Source organism: Cyprinodon tularosa, unplaced genomic scaffold (genome assembly GCF_016077235.1).
Source record: "Cyprinodon tularosa strain WSP-4 unplaced genomic scaffold, ASM1607723v1 ctg525, whole genome shotgun sequence".
NCBI classification, from domain to species: Eukaryota; Metazoa; Chordata; class Actinopteri; order Cyprinodontiformes; family Cyprinodontidae; genus Cyprinodon; species Cyprinodon tularosa.
In genome coordinates, this window is record NW_024039258.1 from 303,942 (window position 1) to 326,417 (window position 22,476).

At 46.0% G+C, this 22,476-nt stretch overlaps 2 protein-coding genes across 3 annotated transcripts; one reads left to right on the plus strand and one right to left on the minus strand.

Moving 5' to 3' along the window:
• Window positions 1-105: 105 nt before the first annotated feature.
• ormdl1 (ORMDL sphingolipid biosynthesis regulator 1) lies at window positions 106-4,113 on the minus strand. Of its 2 annotated transcripts, none has more exons than XM_038304102.1 (4): window positions 3,893-4,113; window positions 1,841-2,015; window positions 757-908; window positions 106-672 (listed from the first exon to the last, which is right to left on the minus strand). In XM_038304102.1, coding segments are annotated over exons 1-4 (465 nt in total). In that variant the 5' UTR covers window positions 3,895-4,113; the 3' UTR covers window positions 106-536. The 2 variants fall into 2 exon arrangements, with proteins under 2 accessions (XP_038160030.1, XP_038160032.1); XM_038304104.1 differs by having other exon boundaries at window positions 1,841-2,020; window positions 3,893-4,103.
• Window positions 4,114-7,423: 3,310 nt separating this feature from the next.
• pms1 (PMS1 homolog 1, mismatch repair system component) lies at window positions 7,424-21,719 on the plus strand. Its single transcript, XM_038304097.1, is given in 13 exon segments — window positions 7,424-7,619; window positions 9,724-9,906; window positions 10,033-10,135; window positions 10,216-10,379; window positions 12,397-12,507; window positions 15,718-15,840; window positions 15,910-16,056; window positions 16,131-16,250; window positions 16,252-16,868; window positions 16,945-17,403; window positions 17,476-17,603; window positions 21,126-21,286; window positions 21,367-21,719. Coding segments are annotated over 13 exon segments (2,649 nt in total). The 5' UTR covers window positions 7,424-7,487; the 3' UTR covers window positions 21,568-21,719.
• Window positions 21,720-22,476: the final 757 nt, after the last annotated feature.

Genomic DNA, 22,476 nt, shown 5'->3' on the forward strand with positions numbered 1-22,476 from the left:
TCGTTCAGAACCTTCGCTCCACCTAAAAAACAGACGGTACCGTCTAGGTTCTGATCCAAACACATCAACCAGCGAGTTCAGCACCATAAAGCAGAACCAGGAGCGTTGCCATGGGAACAAACATTTTATTAGACCAGGATCCAGAAGGACGACCCGGCAGCGGCCCAACAGAACCGAGCCGCTGCTCCATCGTGGTTTTTTTCTGCCTCCATCAGTAAACAGAGATCTGCTGATTCCAGAACAAACGTCCACAAACATCGTCAGCCTGAGCCGGTCCGGTCCGATCCAATCCGGTCCTAGCCGATCCGGTCCGGTCCGGTCCGGCTGGGGAAACCATGCAAACAAAGAGCGGTTCTACTGGGAAACCAGGAAGGTACCGATCAGTTCAGAGTAAACATTTCTCCTCCTGAGAGTCACTGAGGTCCAACAGAACCCGACCCGGGCCAGCCCAGGTCCCCGCGGGTCCAGAACGCCGTTAAATACTCATAAGTTACTGATTCACATCATGTCCTGCGGTCGGTTCCGGTTCCGACCCGTTAATACTTGTTGATGCCCAGAATCCTGACGCCGTGCAGCTGAGGCAGCTTGGGGATCAGAACGCTCAGCAGAGACGCTGTGTTGATCAGGAAGTGGGCGGAGTCATACTTGGAGTAGAAGCTGGCCAGGAAGTACCTGAGGAAGAGGAGGAGGAAAGGTGAGCGGAGGTTCTGCTCCTCCGCTATCGGAGGTTCTGATGGAGCTGGGTCCGTCACTCACAGCACGATGGGGGAGATGGTGAAGAACTTCCTGGAGGAGGTGAACTGCACGCCGTAGTCCAGCTGCTCCCAGTGGGTCAGCAGCCGCGCCTTGCCCTGGTCCGGCGTCTCGAACGGCGTTCCCTTCACCGCGTGCATGAACACGTACATCCCCTGCAGGAGGAAAGCATTCACACCCCGGGTCAGTTCTTCTCTAAAACCCGATTCAATCAGAGCAGACTGGGTGGAGGTTCTGATGATGGGTCGGTACCGTTTGGCACCAGGGACCGGTTCACAGGAATTCTGACCTACTCTTCCTCCTCTAGCGGTTCTGATCCGGCTCCAGCACAGCAGCCTGAACCTGGAGGTTCTTAGATTTCCCAAACCGTGGGAGGAGCTTCCAGAACCCGTCGGACCGGGTCTGAAGGTTTAGAAAACTGGATCTCTGATATCAAAGGAAGTTCTGGAAAATTCTGGTTCTGGTTTCTATGAGATCCAGTGGAAAATCCAGGCTCCATCTTTTGGTTTTTGAACTAATGAGAATTAACTCAGAACCAGAACATCCAGCTCTGATTCTGACCCGGTTGGTCCATGAGGGCCGACTGAGTCAGAACTCAGACCTTCAGGTTCGGTTCATTAACGGAACCATCTGATCCAATGAAGCCAGAACCTGTGGTTCTGTCTCACAGATCCTCCAGGTCCAGAAGCGGCCCAGACCATGACGCGACCGCCACCATGCTGCTTCTTAAAGTCGTAGGGAAGCGGCTGTTCCAACCGCTGCGTTTCCAAATTCTCCGGAGTGGTGCCCGACTTTACACCAGTGAATAAAGTGAATGTGATTGGTCGATTAGCAAGGGGGCGGGATTGTTGTGCCATCCTGCTAACCAGTTAGCATCTTAGTGCTAGCAGGTTCCCAATAGGAAATTCCATTGGGACCAAGAAGCACTAAATTGATGACTTAGAAACGACGCTGTCAAGGAACGCTATGGACAGCGGAAACATGGAAGAGGAGGAGAGTTTAGTGTCAGCATGAAAGCTGACATTAAAATGGGTTCTGAAGGCGGACCGGGTCCCAGTGGGGTCAGAGGTCAGAACCTGGATCTTACCAGGTTGTGGATGACGTTGGTCAGGGTCCAGACCACAGGGACGCTGAAGAAGGGGAAGCTGAGGAGGACGATGTGAAGGACGCCCACGCCGAGGGCGTAGGTCAGCCAGATACCGCGGCTGTTCATGACGCGGGTGTTGGGGTTCACCTCGCTGTGCGCCACGCCCACGTTCATCCTACTCTGCAGAAACCACAAAAAAACACCATTAGCGTCGCTGGGCGTCCGTCTGCTGCCCCGGAGTCTGGAAAGCAGGTTCTGGTTCTGGTCCGGTTTAATTCCTGGGTGAATTTAGTTCAGTTTCTGGGAATATCTGAGCAGCAGAGGAATAAAGCTGTGGGTCATTTATACCTGAAACAGATTCTCTTAATGGTTAACTGATGCAGCTACGGGGGGCGGGGTTAAGCTAAGCTACACAACATGGTGGCAAAAAAACAAGCAGGAGTTGAACATTAACAGCTGACAGATGGTGAACAGAACCTTTAGAGAAAACAGGACAGGATTTAATTTCTCATCTTCCACCAGAAACTGACTTTTAAAAAAATTTGGAACAAACCTGAGAAGCAGCTTCCAGTTTAACGCTTTTAATATTCTTTGGTTTTAGGCTCCAGGTTTTTCATTTCAAGGTTGTTTTTTCTGTTTTCTCTTCAAACTAGAACAATCTGTAATCGATTACACTCTTTCCTGTCATGTTTTATTTTTTAGTTTGTTGAACAAATAAAATATTAGAGCTGCTCAGAAACGGTGCAGATTTATCGGGTTTGTTCAGATCTGATGAGCAGCTTCTAAAGCTGCTGCAGAAAAACTAACACTAAACGGCTTACAGAACTGAACTTTGTCCTCTGACACACTTCCTGCTGCCAGAAGCGGATCAGAGACTCTGAGCTGCTGCATGTAAACAAAACCAGATCAGAGACTCTGAGCTGCAGCATAAAGAACCGGATCAGAGACTCGGAGCAGGAACATGTAAACGGAACAGGCTCAGAAACACGGAGCAGGAACGTGTAAACGGAACCGGATCAGAGACACGGAGCAGGAACGTGTAAATGGATCCGGATCAGAGACTCGAAGCCAAAACATGTAAACGGAACCGGATCAGAGACTCGGAGCAGGAACGTGTAAACGGATCCGGATCAGAGACTCAGAGCAGAAACGTGTAAACGGAACCGGATCAGAGACTCAGAGCAGAAACGTGTAAACGGAACCGGATCAGAGACTCGGAGCAGAAACGCGTAAACGGAACCGGATCAGAGACTCGGAGCAGAAACGCGTAAACGGAACCGGATCAGAGACTCAGAGCAGAAACGTGTAAACGGAACCGGATCAGAGACTCGGAGCAGAAACGTGTAAACGGAACCGGATCAGAGACTCAGAGCAGAAACATGTAAACGGAACCGGATCAGAGACTCAGAGCAGAAACGTGTAAACGGAACCGGATCAGAGACTCGGAGCAGAAACGCGTAAACGGAACCGGATCAGAGACTCGGAGCCCAAACGCGTCAACGGAACCGGATCAGAGACTCGGAGCCCAAACGTGTAAACGGAACCGGATCAGAGACTCGGAGCCCAAACGCGTCAACGGAACCGGATCAGAGACTCGGAGCAGAAACATGTAAACAGAACTGGATTAACATCTGGATCCCTTTATCCACCACTGCAGTGATTCCTACACATCAAACCTGCAAACTAAAGCTTCTCATCACGTTTTCAATCAGAAATAAAAACCAACTGAGATGAAATTATGTAAACAAGCTGATGATGCTGGATCCGTCTTTTTGTTAGAGATTCGTAGCTGATTAAATAATGCAAAAACTAATGATTACATAATTTAAAAAACTAATCAAATAAGCTTTAATGTGGTTTCGATATTCATTAAATTAAATGTCTCATAAATCCCCTGTTAGGTTTAAACCTAGCTTATTTTTTCCCCCTTTAATCCCATTAACCTGACATTTCTTTTGTTCCACCACATAGCCGGGCCCTTTGATCCTCCATATTGGATCCACCATAAGAACCGAACCTGATCCAGACTCTGAGGTCCATCTGCTGACTTACATGGAGCGGCGGCAGTAGCCGGTTCCCTGGTTTTTAAACCCTGTGGGAAGAATCGGTGTCCTCCGTGTTGATGTGGACAGACTGATCCGACCGGAAGTTGGTGTCGCGGTGAAAGCGGCTCAAAATATAAAACCCCCACAATTCGGTCCGCCTTTGACTAAAACCAAGAATTTAACCTTAATTTGGTTAATATAAAATTAAGTTAAAATGAGCACTAAAGCATAGTTTGTTTTATTTATTTCTAATTCAGGGTGAGGAGATATTTTTCGATAAAATGCTGAAATCCAGCCGTCAGGCTGAAGCCAAGCTAGAATGTTCTCAGAAGTTCTATTAAAGCCCGCCCCTCTCATCAATGCTGACCAATCAGCAAGCGGCATTGGGGGCGGGAGCGAGTTAGTTCCTGTTTTTGTGGCTCGTGCTTGTTGGGAGATTATAAAATGTGGAAGCGGCGCAGAGCGGTGAGTGCCTAGCCATTAGCTGTTAGCTAAATGATAGAGCTAAAGCTTACCCAGTTTAGGATAAAAAAACCGTTTATTAATAGCTTAATATCGCATTTATTCTGAGTTTATAAAACGCTTCCAGTCACGAATCCTATACATCTAAGCGTTAATGTTTTGTTGGACACTTTTTATTCGTTTCTTAGCATCGTTGTTATGTTAAAACCTGCAGAGTTGTATAGATAGATTTATTCATTTTTCTCTTCTTGTTAAACTTTGCATCGTTTAATCAAACAATTTCTGACATCAGAGGAAAAGGAAACATGTTGTATAACAGTTAGTGATGTACACCAACTGGAAAGAAGTCTGGCTGCTTCCAAAAACTAAAGAAATCTTATTGAAGTTAATCCATAACATTTATCCTACCAAAGTCTTTAACCAGAAACGCTTAAAAACAACAACATTGATGTCACTTGCAGCTTCTGCTGTAATAATCCTGAAACATTTATTCATCTATTCTGGAACTGCCCACTTATCCAGTCCTTCTGGAACGACATTTATTATTTAATTAAGAGAAAAATAGACAAAGATTTTCTTTTATTTTGGAAGACTATACTATTCGGCATTAAAGGAAATTGCAAGGTTCAACCAAAAAGATCAGATAAGGTATATTTAATTGAAGTTATTATTATTATGGCCAAGTTCTTTATACATAAATGTAAATATAGAGGCTCCAAACCGACATTAATGCTTTTAAGCACGAACTTAAACAATATATTGACACCACACAATTATCAGAAAATAAGAAAGCAACCAAAACTTGATAAGCCTTTGTCCCTTTTAAAATTATTTAGAGCGCTGTTTTCCCCCTAGAGTTAACTTTTGTTTAATAGATTTAAGATCTTAATTTATTTTTATTTTTTCTTGTCTTTTTTCCTTATTGTTTCTTGTTTTGCACAAAACGAGGTCATTTACTTGACTGGTAAAAATGTGAATTTACAATTGTTGAAAATGTCTGTAAATAATTGTTGTTGTGAATTCCTATAGTGCAATATGGTTGCTCTGTGTTGTTCTTTGCAGAAACAAATAAAGTTGTATAAAAATAAAAACAGTTAGTGATGTTAAAGAGGCTCATTGAAGCCAAACTGTAGTGATTCGGCGTTGATACTGTCTGTCTGGCAGAATACTGACACCTGCTGGACATTTAAAAACACTGCAGGCAGCTCATAATTTGATGACCTAGTGCAGCGCTAGGCAATTAAAAATCATCAACCAGTAAAGGTCCGGAGACATTTTTTTATTATAACTTGTCATAATAAATAGAATTTAACACCGACATAAAAAAAAAAACAGATTTACTCTGGGAAATTTTATTTTTAAAGAATCACCGCTTTATTGTTTTATTTCTGCATTAGGATCAAAGATAAAACGTTTTAAAGCTACAGTGTGTAATAATTACAGGCATATAAAGTCAGAAATTTAATATATTATACATAACTATGTTATTTATCATCACCTATGAGCTCAGCCTTTTAACCATAATATTTGCGTTGCCTTAGAATTCGTTATTTATAATTACATAGGAGCGGGTCTCGCAGCCATGGAGGCTGACATCTTTGCGCTACGGCAAGCGCAGAGGCAACAAACTAGCGATTGCGAGATCTCCCATGACGCTCAAAAATAACTACGGCAAGTTGAGAGAGATGAACTGAGACGGTACTGAACAATAGATGGCAGTATTATGCCTGAGAAGCGTTTAGTCTGCCTGAAACCAAAGAAGAAGAAGAAGCAGGTATACTGCGCATCAGTAACAAGAAAGGTGAACAAGGCGGCAGGCGTGAGTGACTTTGCAAACTGTTTGGCCAAACATCAGACGAATGGAGGATCATGCCTACTCTGTATCACAACGAAAAACGGCGGACACCGAACCCCCGTCATCTAAGAAGTGGAAACACGACGAGAATAAACACAAGCGTGACAAGAAACGACAAAAAACACGGATCAACATTGGCACGGCATTTACACGATGGAAGTCACTGATGGAGGAAAAAGGTTTTCAAAGTGACGCTCAAGTTGCCAGTTTTCTCTTGGACAGGTAATTAATCCTACACACACAATTGTCTAATATCACTGCAGTTTTTGGAGTACAGGATGCTCAGACCTGTCTAAAACAATAACATGCTGCGGCGTGATGATGCTGTTCCTCTCCAGTATACTTATTCAGCAACGTCCCTGACGTTTCATAGGTAATGATTCAGTAATTTTCTGTAAAATAATTTTCTGGATATATACCTCGGTTACTTCTCTCCGGCTCCTTTGGAGATCTTCAAGCGTTTCCTCCTCTGCTCTCACCCCGCTGGCACCCCTCTCTCGCCTGGCCCTAGCTGCACGCTCACCCCGGCCTCTCTGCCCTCTTCCTCGCCCTCTTCCTCTCCCTCTTCCTCGCGTTGTAACCCCCGTGCCACAAACAAGACTTAGACTCTGTAAACGGGGAATATATATTCTTCCAGCGAACACAATCTCGCTGTTAAACTAATGACTACCATTACTTCGTCTGTTTATATCACCATGCAAAGCAGCTCACCAAAACGTCACAACGATGTAGAAAAAATAACGGGTATATTTATTATCTTAAGTCTACATGAAATCTATACCCTAAACAGACTAATGAAATACTATCTGTAAAATTATCTATGTAAACAAACCTCATCACTTGAGAGGGTAGGTGATGTGGACGTCGTGGAAGAAATTTTGTCCCGTAACGCTCGCCGTACTGTTGGGGGGGAGAAGCGGTGGGGGGGAGATGTTCATGTTGCTGCGGTCTGCAGTCTGACCGCTAGATGTCGCTGAAAATTACACACTGTAGCTTTAATGGAAATAAAAGTTTGTCCAAAAGGTAAATCCTTTTATTGTCCCATAATGGGGAAATTAACTCTCTGCATTTAACCCCTCCCCTTGGGGAGCAGTGGGCTGCCATTGTTTGGCACCCGGGGAGCAGTGTGGGGTTAACGGTCTTGCTCAGGGACACTCCAGTTGTTCCATAGCAGCAGCTAAAGCCTGTTTTTTCAATTTAATATCTATATTTTTAGCAAATCTTCCCGTCGTTTTCACCCTGAATCGTCGATCCTGTGACCCCGTGACCTTTGGACGGAGGGATCATGAAGCAGCTTCCTGCAGACACGGTGCGGCTGCTGTCCAGCTCCCAAGTCATCACCTCTGTGTTGAACGTGGTGAAAGAACTGATGGAGAACTCTCTGGACGCCGGAGCCTCCAGCATCGACGTCAAACTGGTGCAGACTGGTGAACCGTTCTCTGCCTGAATGAACCGTTCTCTGCCTGAATGAACCGTTCTCTGCCTGAATGAACCGTTCTCTGCCTGAATGAACCGTTCTCTGTCTGAATGAACAGTTCTCTGTCTGAATGAACCGTTCTCTGTCTGAATGAACCGTTCTCTGCCTGAATGAACCGTTCTCTGTCTGAATGAACCGTTCTCTGTCTGAATGAACAGTTCTCTGTCTGAATGAACCGTTCTCTGTCTGAATGAACCGTTCTCTGCCTGAATGAACCGTTCTCTGTCTGAATGAACCGTTCTCTGCCTGAATGAACCGTTCTCTGTCTGAATGAACCGTTCTCTGTCTGAATGAACAGTTCTCTGTCTGAATGAACCGTTCTCTTTCTGAATGAACCGTTCTCTTTCTGAATGAACCGTTCTCTGCCTGAATGAACCGTTCTGTCTGAATGAACCGTTCTCTGCCTGAATGAACCGTTCTCTGCCTGAATGAACCATTCTCTGTCTGAATGAACCGTTCTCTGCCTGAATGAACCGTTCTCTGCCTGAATGAACCGTTCTCTGTCTGAATGAACAGTTCTCTGTCTGAATGAACCGTTCTCTGTCTGAATGAACCGTTCTGTCTGAATGAACCGTTCTCTGCCTGAATGAACAGTTCTCTGTCTGAATGAACCGTTCTCTGTCTGAATGAACCGTTCTCTGCCAGAATGAACCGTTCTCTTTCTGAATGAACCGTTCTCTGCCTGAATGAACCGTTCTCTGCCTGAATGAACCGTTCTGTCTGAATGAACCGTTCTGTCTGAATGAACCGTTCTCTGTCTGAATGAACAGTTCTCTGTCTGAATGAACCGTTCTCTGTCTGAATGAACCGTTCTCTGCCTGAATGAACCGTTCTCTGCCTGAATGAACCGTTCTCTGTCTGAATGAACCGTTCTCTTTCTGAATGAACCGTTCTCTGCCTGAATGAACCGTTCTCTGCCTGAATGAACCGTTCTCTGTCTGAATGAACCGTTCTCTGCCTGAATGAACCGTTCTCTGCCTGAATGAACCGTTCTCTGTCTGAATGAACCGTTCTCTTTCTGAATGAACCGTTCTCAGCCTGAATGAACCGTTCTCTGCCCGAATGAACCGTTCTCTGTCTGAATGAACCGTTCTCTGTCTGAATGAACCATTCTCAGCCTGAATGAACCGTTCTCTGCCCGAATGAACCGTTCTCTGTCTGAATGAACCGTTCTCTTTCTGAATGAACCGTTCTCAGCCTGAATGAACCGTTCTCTGCCCGAATGAACCGTTCTCTGTCTGAATGAACCGTTCTCTGTCTGAATGAACCGTTCTCAGCCTGAATGAACCGTTCTCTTTCTGAATGAACCGTTCTCTTTCTGAATGAACCGTTCTCTGCCTGAATGAACCGTTCTCTGTCTGAATGAACCGTTCTCTTTCTGAATGAACCGTTCTCTGCCTGAATGAACCGTTCTCTGTCTGAATGAACCATTCTCTTTCTGAATGAACCGTTCTCTGTCTGAATGAACCGTTCTCTGCCTGAATGAACCGTTCTCTTTCTGAATGAACCGTTCTCTTTCTGAATGAACCGTTCTCTTTCTGAATGAACCGTTCTCTTTCTGAATGAACCGTTCTCTGCCTGAATGAACCGTTCTCTGCCTGAATGAACCGTTCTCTTTCTGAATGAACCGTTCTGTCTGAATGAACCGTTCTCTGTCTGAATGAACCGTTCTCTTTCTGAATGAACCGTTCTCTGCCTGAATGAACCGTTCTCTGCCTGAATGAACCGTTCTCTGTCTGAATGAACCGTTCTCTTTCTGAATGAACCGTTCTCTTTCTGAATGAACCGTTCTCTGTCTGAATGAACCGTTCTCTGCCTGAATGAACCGTTCTCTGCCTGAATGAACCGTTCTCTGTCTGAATGAACCGTTCTCTGCCTGAATGAACCGTTCTCTGCCTGAATGAACCGTTCTCTGCCTGAATGAACCGTTCTCTGCCTCTTGCCTCTGAATGAAGCCATGCATAGAGAGTTTTTCTGTGATCTGGTTTCCAGGAACGTTCCCGTGCTTCAGCCTCTTAGTTCTGCTCTGTTTGCTGTTTTAAAGGAAAACTTTGGACTGGAGCGGACCGAGGTCCGGGACAACGGCTGCGGCATCAAAGCGGTGGACGCTCCGGTCATGGCCGTCCGACATTTCACCTCCAAGATCTGCAGCCATGAAGACCTGGAGCGTCTGGAGAGCTACGGCTTCAGGGGCGAGGCGCTGGGCTCCATCTGTGCCGTGGCTGAGGTCAGTTTCGATGAATCGTCGGCCCGTCTGCGGCGGCCAGGGCTTCTTAAAGTGCAGCAGTGATCAAATGTAAACCGTGTTGCACTGATGGCAGCTCAGCTGGTCTTGGTTCTGTTTCCTCCTCAGGTTTCCGTCACCACGAAGACCCAGGAGGACGACATCAGCACTCAGTACACCCTGGACCACACTGGGAGGGTGGTCTCTCAGAGGCCGTCCCACCTGGGTCAAGGCAGGTCACCCATGATCGTCTGATGGTTCCGGACGCCGTGGCGGCGCCGCAGAGCTGACCTCTGCTCTGTTGTTCTGCAGGAACGTCGGTGAGCGTGACAAAGCTCTTCAAGAACCTGCCGGTCAGACGGCAGTTCTACTCGTCCACTAAGAAGTGTAAGGAGGAGCTGAAGAAGGTCCAGGACCTGCTGATGGCCTACGCCCTCATAAAGCCCGAGCTCAGGCTGATGCTGGTGCATAACAAGGTCCGTACCAGGCAGCCATCTTGGATTTACTCTCAGTCTACAGGACCAAAACTATTATTAGCATTTTAGTCATTACCATATGCGATAGTTTTGGTCGACTAAAACTTAAAAAGGTTTTAGTCTAGTTTTAATTTTGGTAAAAAAAGTGAAGCTTTAAAATTTGGAATAACAACCAGATTCTTTCCCCGCCTGCAGCTCTATCCTAGATGCTACACTAGCTGGGTATAGAATGCTGCTGTTGGGTGGAAACTTTGATTTATAGAATTCAAATCAACTATTTTATGAATTAATGCTCTACTTTATAAAAAGGTGTTACACAAAAGCTGTGAAAATAGTAGATCTAGTTCAACACATCATATTCAGACAAGCTAAAAAAATGTCCAATAAAGGAATTATTTTAGACATCCAGGGTTTACATCCTGAAGCAAACACTTCCTGATCTACTATCAATTATGCATTAAACATAGATCTATAAAATCTGCATTGCTGCAAAGAAGCAAAGAACAAAAACTTTGGTCATTTTGGTTTTACCTCTAAGGATTTGTCCCTTGGTTAAACGCTGCACCAATTAATCAGATTAATCGATTCTTCAAATAATCATGAACTAATTTAGTAATAGATTAATCGTAAACTGGAGCATAGAGTCTGTAGCTGAAAGAGCGACTCAGAGCAGGAATTATACCCAGAGTGGGAAAAATATATAAATATTTAGCTTTTAAGATAAAAAAGACGTTTTCATCTGTCAAGCTGCTCTATCCAGAACTCCTCAAGTGGAAAAGTTTTAGTTGCACCTGGTTTGGTTTCGCAAAAAATCTTCTTTAAGGAACTTTACTATGGAGAACTAACTCTGCCATATTTAAAAATAAATAAAGAAATAAATAAATGCTCAGTAAATAAATAAGCATACAATTAATTGCCACCAAAAATACAATAAACAAATAATGTAGGTAGAAATTAAATTCTACAGTGAGACATAAATGTATATGACTCTTTTAATCAGCTTCTTTATTTATTTAATATTTACCTTATTTTTTTGCCTTTTATAATCTTCAACTTTATTTTTTAAGTATTTATTTATGTGCATGTTATAATATTTTTGTCTGTTTTATTCTTCCTTGGTATTTCTTTACCAAAGTTATTTATTTCACCGCTATTTATTTCTGTTTGCATTTCTGCCTCATTATGCAAATGAGGAGGGGGCGTGTCCTAGAGAGTCATCGGCCGTCGATTTTATTAATCAATCCCATTTTCTTTAAAAAAATCTGAACTTTTAAGATCAGATAACTTTTTCTGATCAAGTATTTTAAACTAATTCAATAAAGAAGAAACAATTAATTCTAATAATGGAATCTCTCAGTTGAAGCATTTCTCCATCCCCACCACTAGGTGTCCTCATTGCACCTTCAGACTGAGCTCCAGCAGCAGAGTTAGAAACTCAGCTGGACTGTTGATCAGTGAGTGAAGCTCTGATAGAAAGTTTATTGGAGGGGAAATAAAAACGTACATCAGCAGTTCTGACTGAAGCTTTCTGCAGCAGCTAGTTTTCTGTTTCATTTCTTCTGCTCTTCATGACCCCAAACCTCCCTGGTTTATAGATATTAAAACCTACCTAAGTGTCATTAAGGCTAAATATTTACCAAAAGAAACAAAATTTTCCACTAAAAACTTGGAAAAATTCTGGAAAGGAGAAAAAAAGCCATCCAAAAGAAAATTTCATTCTGGCTGATTTACTCTAAACGAACTGATTCGACCAATCGGACGCATCTATTTGGAGGCTTTTTGGTTCCGTCTTTTCATTTTATAGAGCTGTGAATGTAGATGCTGTCTGCTGTGGCGCTCCTGCAGCGTTCCTGTGTGGTGCAGCAGGTCATCCAGCCGTGGCGGTGTGTCCGCTGATTCGTTCACAGACGTTTCAGGGAGGATCTGTTTCCAGGCTCCAAACTGCGTCCCATCAGGTCCAGCAGCGGTTCCTCCTCAGGCTGCTGATGTTTTCTCAAGGAGGCGTTTGTTTCCGCAGGCGGTGCTTTGGCAGAAGGCCCGGGCGGCCGACCTGAGGAGCGCCCTGGTTGCTACGCTGGGGTCCGGCGCCGTCGCTAACCTGCTGCCATGCCACCAGGAACAGCCAGAGGTCAGTTTAAACGGGTACATTGGGTTTCATTCATCAGGCCGCTCTGGGTCCCTGAGCAGGACCCCGCCAACGGCCCCTTCTCTTCTTGAGGAGCTACTAACCGGTCCGTCTTTGATCCGCTCCTCTATGGAACTGATCCTCTGATGTCTTCAGGAAAGTCTTTTAAAGCAGAGCGCTTTTAGCTCATCTCCTGTTTTAATGTTTCAGTTGTTCCTGAAACCCAGTGGCGCCACCAGGGGGTGGCCAGCGGTGGCCAGTATAAATTGTAGCAGCATCTGTTTATTATTTCATCCCATTCTGCACAGCCAGTGACATAACATCAAAAATCACACAATAAACCAAGATCTGAGGAAGTGTTGCTAAAGTCTTTATCATTTCCAAAGGCAGCGGATTGCTGTGGCGGAAAGTTCTTTGGTTGTGGCCGGTTTGTTGGAAGACTCTTGCTAACCAGTTAGCAACTTAGTGCTAGCAGGTTCCCAATGGGAAATTCCATTGGGACCAAGTAGCACTACATTGGTGACTTAGAAACGACGCTGTCAAGGAACGCTATGGACAGCGGAAACATGCAAGAGGAGGAGAGTTTAGTGTCGGAGGTCGTGGATGAGTCTCCTCCGTCATCCATTTTTTATTTAGAGGAGGAAAGCGGGGACCAAGATGTTGTGGAAGAGGACGCCAGGGCGGCAGAAGCTTGGTTTGGTGTAGAAGGCTTCCAGCCGTACATGTTTGAGCCCTTGCCTCGCAACGCTGCCAGTTCTGTTAGCTCTACGCCTGCCGAAGACACAGACGTCCATCCCCGTGAACACTGGGACGCAACTCAATGGGAAAGGAAAGGATTCTGATTTCAACCGTTGCGTATATTAGCTGCGACACATGAATCAAGATGCTATGACGAAAACGAAAACATTTGATTGACAGATGAGCATTGATATTTGATTGGCAGAATTTAGGTGTTCAGGCTGACGTTGAACTAACTGGCCTGCAGAAGATAACGGAAAAAAACCCACTCATTTTAAGACAGGATTTTTTAATAATAGATTTTGGGACATTTTATTTAAGCTAATCTGACATTTAAATATGATTTTTCTACCAGAAATGGAATCTAGAAGGGGGGGGCCCAGCATGAGCCTGAGGCAGATCAGCTGATCTGGACCAACCGCCCGGCTGCCCTTTTCTCTCAGCTCCTTCCTGATGAGCAATGAGTGATTTTCTGTTAGCTTTGCTGCCGCTAATTGAATTAGCGTGGCTGTGTGGCTTTCTGCCCGCTCATGGTCGGCTCTGACCCCCCCCCCCCCCTCCAAAACAATCTGCTCTGACAGATGTAGAGCAGCCCCCCCCATCCTCCTTGTTGTTTTGCTGCACGTTGCCCGGTTATGAGAACGACCTTTAACCTTTCCCTCCTCCTTCCTGTTGATCGCTGGAGGTTCTGGTACCGGACTGGGAGTGGCTCAGGTCGGGTCCAAACGCTCACACAGCAGAACCGGGATAAAGAAGCTGAACATTAGCCTCCATGAACAAGCTAACCTTCATGCTAACGTCTGACTGCAGCCGCTGGTTTCTGCTGAGTCAGCGGTTCTGGTTCCGGACGTGTTTCAGGAACAGAGGAGCAGAAAAGAGCTTCTGTGACGGATCAGAAATCAAACGCTAAAGTTTTCACCCCCCCCCAACCTGTAGCTGACAGAGAAGGAATCATGACTCATCATTTTCTACACATGGAAATCTAAAGGTTTCAAACTTTTGGGTTCTGGTTCCTGATTTAAAGTCCAGTTCTAGCAGAACCCAGATGTTCTGGTTCTGTCCTCAGACGACCTTCAGGGCAGTGTGGCTTTAAAGCAGGGGCCGCGGGCCCCAGCAGGGCCTCCAAGCTACTGTTCATCACATAGACATTCTATACGTAGACGCTTCATTGGACGCTGTCGGCAACGAGGCAGACGTGCCTAGAGGGTCGGCCATCTTGGATGGGACCACAGTTCAGACCGCTCCTCTACGTCACAGCCCCTTAAAAAAGTTTAAGACTTCAGTTGGATTACAGATTTATTCAGATTAAACTGGATGAGATTCATGCAAAGTTTTATATTTTGCTAATAAATATTAATATGATGAACACAAAGTTTTATATTATTATAAGATGTTTTAAATATATAGTATTATATTATCATTCAGTATTTTTAAGGATAATGAGTATTATGGTCTATAGAGGAAAATTTGTTGTAATGTGATTTAAAAAAGAGAGTAAAGTTATTATTTCGTTTTTTAAAATGAATTTTAGCTTCATTTTTATTTTTTGTGATTGTCCAGACTTTGTCAAATCATAGTGAATAGTAAAGTAATGTTTTGTCTAACTAATGGCTTTTTGTCCTCATAAGTTTGTCTTTTCAAACTGTTTTTTTATCATTATTTATGCAAATATAAACATTTGTTATTTAATCAGTTAATGATGTATAATATTTATATTTTAGAATTAGATTTGGTCTTTGAAGTGGTTGTGACATCTCAGAGATCATTTTAATTTTATCTCTGATTCGTCTTTAATGTGACCAAATGAGATCTAAGATATCTCCTGTTCATTCTGACAGCAGCTCTTCTTTCAGGTCACAGTTTATTTTTTATTGACTGTTTTGCTCTGTTCAAATATCATTTGATTAAAGCCTGATATCATATCGGGTTAATTTGGGTAAAGGCGAGTACTCAAAGCTGCAATATTAGTATTATTTCAAAAAGAAAATATATATGACAAGTGTCTGAACTGTGGTCTGATCCAAGATGGCTGCCGTCTAGGCACAGCGTCCAATAAGGCGTCTGCTTATAGAATGTCTATGGTTCATCACTGCAGGACTTCACAGAAAATTACCAACATGCGTGAATCTGCTGCTGGCTGCAGCTCTCTCTCTCTCCCTCTAGGTGGCAGCAAACCCACTTTAAGTGGGTTTGCTGCCACCTAGAGGGCAGGAGGGGAAAGTCACGACTCCTGTCAGACTGCAAAACTGTTATATTGGAATTAACTTCCCAATCTGTCCTCAGAATTTATATTTTTTATGTTATTATTATTATTTTGTAAGTAATATATTGAAATGAAACTCCAGAAGATGTAAAACTTTCAGACTCAGACCAATGAGGCGCCGTCCTCCATGAGGTTCTGCCAGATGATTGGTCCTGCAGATGAAGCTTTCCCTGTGATGTTTGCTTTAACCTCCATCTTGTTTTCCATCCCAGATGGTTCTGGACGGCTTCCTGCCCAAACCGGGAGCCGATCTGTCCTCCACCAGCTGCTCCGCCTCAGAGAAAACCTTCATCTTCATCAACCGGCGGCCCGTCCAGCAGAAGGAGATCATGAAGGTGAAACCTCTGCCCTGCTGCTGTCCTCCTCCTCTCTGACCGTCCTTCATCTCTGTCCTTCTCCTCCAGCTGCTCCGTCAGCACTACTGCGCCCAGTACGCCGAGGACGCCGCCCGCCACCGCTTCCCCATCCTGCTGCTCAGCATCTCCGTCTCTCCTTCATCTCTGGACGTCAACCTGACGCCGGATAAAACCCAGGTCCTTCTGGATAACAAGGTAGGGGTCGGTTTCCCCGCGGCCCCCCCGGGGTCATGGAGGACGTCCTCTGACCGTCTGTCCCTGGTGTCCAGGAGGCGGTTCTGACGGCGTTGGAGGCTCTGCTGGTTTCTCTCTACGGGTTCCGCTCCAGTTCAGCTGAACAGCAGCTGAACCACGAGGCTCCTCCTCCTCCGTCGGCTCGATCGGAGGAGAAGGAGGACCAGAACATCTGGCTTTCATGAAGACGCTCCCACAGCAGAACCCAAACATGGCGGCGGTGCCGACCCTCAGGCTGCTCTGCAGCGCCAGGCCTCCAGCTGCAGCTCCTCTTCCTCCACGGCGGATGATTGGATCATCAACCCGCCTCCCAGCGAGATCTGCTCCGGTTCCTCTCTCTGTGGAGATGAAACCGCTGCGGCTCGGCCCAAACCAGAACAGACCGGTTCTGAACCGGAGAAACCAGAGGAGGAGCGTGAAACCAGGAAGATTTCTGCCCAGGACTGGAGCCGGGGGACGGCGCTGACCGACCCGGTCACAGGAGAACCCCTCCGACCCGTCCTGGTCCACCGGCCCTCTGGGCCCGGTTCCCCCGGCCCGCAGGAGGCCAGGAGTAAAAAGCTGATCAATTCTGTGACGGAGAAAGGAGCGACGCTGACGGCCTACGACATGATCAGCAGCCGCGCCATGCGGGCGCCGCCGTCCCCCGCCTCCCTGTTCGAGAAGGAGGCCCGGTCCGAGGTTCTGAGGGAGCGGCCCGCCGCCAGCCTGCAGGAGGTCAGCGCCGCCGTTCAGGAGAGGTGGAGAAACCTGAGGGAGGAGGACAGGAAGACGTGAGTTCCAGACTTTTCTAAAGTGGGCGGGGCCACAGGGATCAGGCTGCGTCTCACTCTCCTCTCTGTGCTGCAGGTATGAGGAGAAAGCCAAGAAAAAACACGACCTCCATGAGCAGAGGACCAAGCTGGCGTCAGACGGGGGCCCCCAGGGGCCGACTGAGAGGCCTAAAGCGCAGAGCGTGAAGCGCAAAGCGCCGCCGTCCAACCAGCAGCTGCTGGACGAGCTGTTCTCCGCTCAGCCCCAGAAGAAGACCAAGACTCCGCCCCCCAAGCCTTCGCGGCCCCTCCTCTGCAGCATGGCGGCCCTCCGCCTGAGGCTCCAGCGCCTGTCTTCTCAGAGCTCGGCGCCGCCCCGGGGCCTCCAGCTGGTGAACCGCCTGGGCTCCCAGAGCTGCTGGGCCGTCATGGCGGGTCGGAGGCTCCTGCTGTTCAACCCGTATCGAGTAGAAGAAGCTTTGCTGTTTAAGAGGCTCCAGGAGAACCACGTCCTCCCGGCGGCGGTTCTGCAGAACCCGCTCCGCCTCACAGACGGGTACGCCACCGTGATGCAGCAGAACGCCGCCATCTGATGCTGAGCTAGACGCTGAACTTCTATGTCTTCCAGGAACCTGGGAGGAGCAGAGTTTGAGACGCTGTGCAGCATGAAGAAAGGAGCAGCAGAGCTGGATGGAAGCGTCTTCTTCTCTGACCCCCGGCTGCTCGCCAACGGCTTCAGAGTCAGACTCCCAGCAGGTGAAGCTCCGCCTTCAGAGACACACATGCTAACAGAAACCGACCCGAGGGGCTGAGCTCTGATCAGCTACTGATGCTCATTTCTCCAGGAACTCTGAAGGTTTTCTTTCACTCTGAAGCAGAATTTCTGTTAGCATCCAGACGTCTTTTTCCACAGGAAGGAGCAATCAGCTAAGTGAGCTTAGTGCTTGGAAAAAATCTTTCATTCCTTTAGAGACAGCATGAAAAGTCAGCTGAGTACAAAACATAGAGAGGAAAACAAGAAGAAAAGGGACAAGAAGAGAGGGACACAACCTAGAACAGATAATGGATGTCTATTCTATTAACATTTCTCTATCTGGAGAATGGGGCTGTTTGATGTCTTCTCCATTCAGAGGGCCCCCTGCCTGTCTCTGCCTCAGGCCCTACATTTCCTAGATCCGCCGCTGTTCTTTAGTTTAATGAAAGTTTCTCCAGCAGCGGTTTCTGCTCCATCTCAACGTGCTTTCAGATCTATTCTAGATGATCTATGTGGACTGATGTCCTCCTGAACGCAGCCGTTCTGCCGCCTCATCGTCGCTCGGTGTGCGGTGATGGTTGTCGGTTCACCTCCGCTGCCATTGGCTCCCTGCCCGGCAGCGTGCTCTCACGGTAGGATCGGACCCCGATGGGCGGGGGGGATGAGAAAAGTTGCCCTTTAAGAAATTCCTGGAATTCCTCCTCCGGCTCGAACAGCCTCTGCTAGTCGGACGCTTTGACTCCTCAGTTTTGTCAGAAGTGGATTGTTGTTGAGACTTGATTAATGGGATTAGAAGCATAGACCTTCATAACAAGAAGCCAGAACCCAGCTGAGCCTGCAGCTCTGATCTCAGCTGTTTGTACCGCCATCGGTTCTTCTGATGGGAATATTCCTCCTCCGACTTCCTGCTTCATCCAGCTGGAGCGACTGACAGGTGACCTTTAGAGGTCAGGATGAAAGACTTTCATCAGGAGGCGAAAACATCTCTGAGTATCAGAGCTCTGCAGCATAATCCTAACCTGGCTTAATCTGGATCCATCCTTCTGTTCAATCTGAATCTATAGAAACGCTGCAGTAGAAAACGTTCGCTAAAGGCAGCGACATCGACTGCAGTTCTTCCAGCTGATTGGATGCCTGCCTCCCGGAGCTGTTTGCCAATCACAGCCGCAGTAGCAGCTCAGATGAACCATAACCTCGATTCGTTTCACAGCTAGCATCGTTAGCTGGTCGTTTCCAATCAGGAGCTACCTGCAAACATATTCCCATCCCTCTGATTGACGCGGTGATGTCACACAGGTCGCTGCATTCGATTGGTCTGTAGCCGTCAGCAGCAGCTCAATGGAAAATATCTAAATCTAGATGAGTCGTTTTTTCTTAAAATAAATGCACCTGTTCTTGTATTAATGAGGTAAAAGAGACATTTTGCCAACGGAACAAAACTATTTACACTTAAAATAAGAAAACACGATTGCATTGACTTATTTCAACTGCATATTATCTAATTATCTTATTTTAAGAGTAAAAACACTCATTCTGATGGAAATGTATCTCATTTGTCTGCTCAAATGAAGGGTAAATGTCACACAGTGCTCTCCTCGCCCTCTTTGTGATCCGATTTTTCTGCAGGATTCTTGTTCTTTTCTGCTCTGCAGCATTTTCCCCAGTTCAGCTTCTGAATCAGCCGGGCTTTGACTAGACCGCTGCAGCGCTGTTATTACAGCATGGTGACCCGTTACTCTGCAGGAGCTCATTCAGGGTTTCTGCGGGTCATTAAAAGTCATTAAATCATTATTTTTTAAATTAAGGCCTTAATTGACATTAAAATTCTTAAATGTGTTTATTGTGGCATTTATATGATCGGGAAGCTGTATGTTCAGAAAAGAAGCTTCAGTCGGAGAAAAAGTTAGAGAATGGGGGAAAAAGCTAATTTCATCAAAGTGGTTGAAAAACGAGGAATTCAGGACATGGCTGCAGCCTGTCGACGGGTAAATGTTGGTGGCATTAAAATAATTTCTAATAGCATTAAAAAGCATTAAATTAGAGTTATTCATTCCTGTATAAATGTTGTCATTAGGACGAGTTAATTCAGCTAATTCTAGCTGCTGCTCATTAAAGGAAAAGTCCGTCATACAACTAATATGTTCCTGGTGATTTGATGAATTTAGTGTTAATTAATTTTCATCAGAATCACTGAGTCTGGGAGCGGCCATCTTTGCCCAAATCTAGTAGCCCCTCCCTCCTGCCATCTTCCAGCAGTGACGTCACGGTGCGGTAAGCCTAGCGCCATTCTCCCCGCTTTCCAAGCTAAATCAATGGGAACTACTAGACACATCTGCAATCAACAACAATTATTGAAGATTTCCAGAGGACTTCACCATTGAAATTCACCAGAGCTATAGTGAAACTGACAATGCCCACGTGCATGGCAGCTGGATGCTGGAATACATCGGGTAAAAGTGAAAAAAAGAGTTATTCCACCTTTCTGATTCCTGATCCTCCACGGACGGGTTGGTCGTTGGATCGCCAACTTGAAGAGGGAGGATTTGCCATCGAACTTCTGGCCAGAGAAAAAACCCGTAATATGTAGCCAACATTTGGAAGAAGAATGTTTTCAAGATGACTTGGATAATAGCGCGTTGTGACAAACACCAGATACAGCACTGGGACTTGATCATCAGCCGATACCGCACCGTGACAATGTCACTAACCAGTAGGTGGCAGTAGTGTTCTTTGACAAACATGGATGCCTCCAGTAAAGCACATTCACATGGAAATGACTCTGTATTAAAAACACTGATCATTTATTGAACAGGACGGAATAATTTCACATTTAAAGAACTTTTCCTTTAAAGCAGAAAACATCCTTTTGATAAATAATTTTTTTTTTCTTTGTAATTAAGTTTAAATATAAATATATTCTCAGCATTTTCTTAATATATATCTAGTAAATTAATTTAATATTAGATTTATTTCTCTTTCAGTTTTTTATTTTTTATTTTATGCTTTTAATTTTTCGGTTGCTTTTGTTTCAATGCAGAAAAGATTTATAAATCAGGAAATTAATTAAATGCATTTAACCTTTAATTTGAATAATATTTTTATCTTTAAAATCAGGCAATTAGATAATATTTATTTTAAAAGGAGAAAGCATTTTTTTTCTTATTTTAAATTAGCTTATTCCGCTGCTCTGCCTCCTCAGTCAGTAAAAATGAGTGTCGGTTTGTATTTTTTGCAGCGTTCTGCTCGGAGCAGTTTTCCTCCTGAGGGTTTTCCTCTCTTCAGGTTATTAAATCAGAAAGAGAATTGCGGATGATTTACTGTATTTCCTCATAAGAAGTGAGGCCATCATTCTTCCAGCCTACTAGACAGCTTCCTTCCAGTCTGCTGGGGCTTCTATTAGTCATTTAACACTCCATTTGGCCCCGGCTCGGCCGTAAAGCTCTCTGTTTATTTATTATTCTTTCCTGGAGATCGCAGCGGCGTCTGGAGCATATTAATCCCTGTTCTCTGCTTGCTTTGGACAGGCCTCCCGTCAGCGGAGAAACATCTGGAAGTGGCGGCCATGGCCGACTGCGTGCCTTTTCTCGGCGTGGAGGACCTCAGGGAGGTTCTGAGCGCCATTCTTCACAGGAAGGCTTCCAGACCGCAGGACTGCCGTCCGCTCAAAGTCACAAACTACCTAAAAGTAACCCAGACGCCATCTTTGTTCTGCGCCTGTGGGTGAGCTGCGTTTCTGAAACAGACGGCGGTTGTTTCCCTCCGCAGGCCGAGGCGGTCCGGCTGGCCCGTCAGCTGCCTTCCAGTTTACGCCGCGGTGACGTGGAGGAGCTGGTCGGACGGATGGAGCGGCGGCTGGGCGGAACCGAACAGACCTGCATCCACGGGCGGCGGTTCTTCCATCACCTGGTCGACGTTCCGTCTACAGACGAGGAGGCGGAGGCTCTGCTCAGGCCTCTGGAACTCTGATGTCACACCTTACAGAAGCTCCTCCCTCTCCTCAGGTCGCCGCCGCATGGCGATGAATCTGCCTCTCGCTCAGTTAGTGAGAAACTAGAGGCTGGACTTTGACTAGGCCGTTCCAGCATCCTGGTTAGTGAACTGAAAGGCAGGTTTTTATAAATAAAAAGATTTAAACAATTTTTCCACTTTAACTCTTTAATCGAAAACATTAAAACGACCCGTTAGCTTTATAGCAACCTTATCAGAGCGCTACATGATGCTGCCACCACCGTGTTTCAGCTTGATGGATCTAAAGTCCAGCTTTGGGTTCCTCAGAGCTGCAGACGGATCCGTCAGACGTGGAGAACATCAGCGACAGTTTTCACTTCCAGACCAGTTTGTGATCAAATAATGAGGGAAAATCAAGCATGGCAGCTCAACCTGATTCACGACCAACTGGACGGCGTCAGAAGATGCTGATGTCAGAAGGGGCGTGGTCACTCTATGGTTAAAAGTAGCTGTTTGTTTTTAGGGGTGTGTAAACTTTAGCATCATCCACCTGATTCTAAGCGTCCAGCAGCAGCTGCTCTCTCAGGTGATCGCTGATGTTTTCCCGCCTCGCCGTCATGTTTAAGGTCTCCCTTTAAACCAGGCTGTATGTAGAACTGTTAGCGACCAACGGTCGGCTTCCATCTTTAAATGTCCAAATAATCAGGGACGAGTTTAAGGCAGGATTGACAGGTTGTTTGCTAAACTCCCTGCTGGACCAATGAACGGCAATAAAAGCACCCGGTCGGGGGCCCAGATGGGCAGCTGCTGAACGCTGCCTGTCTGCACCTCTGCTGTGATTTATCCTCTCCGCCTGCGCCGCGCTTGCTTTTCCCATTACAGAGGAGGAACGGCCAAAGCTGACAGCCACATGTGGGGATGCGGGAC

Bases quoted from the DNA above. Each gene is read 5' to 3' on its own strand.
- ormdl1 (XM_038304102.1), bottom strand. The intron at 909-1,840 runs GTAAGATCCAGG...TTCCTCCTGCAG, and splicing joins CCAACGTCATCCACAACCTG to GGGATGTACGTGTTCATGCA. The intron at 673-756 runs GTGAGTGACGGA...CCTCTTCCTCAG, and splicing joins ACCATCTCCCCCATCGTGCT to GTACTTCCTGGCCAGCTTCT.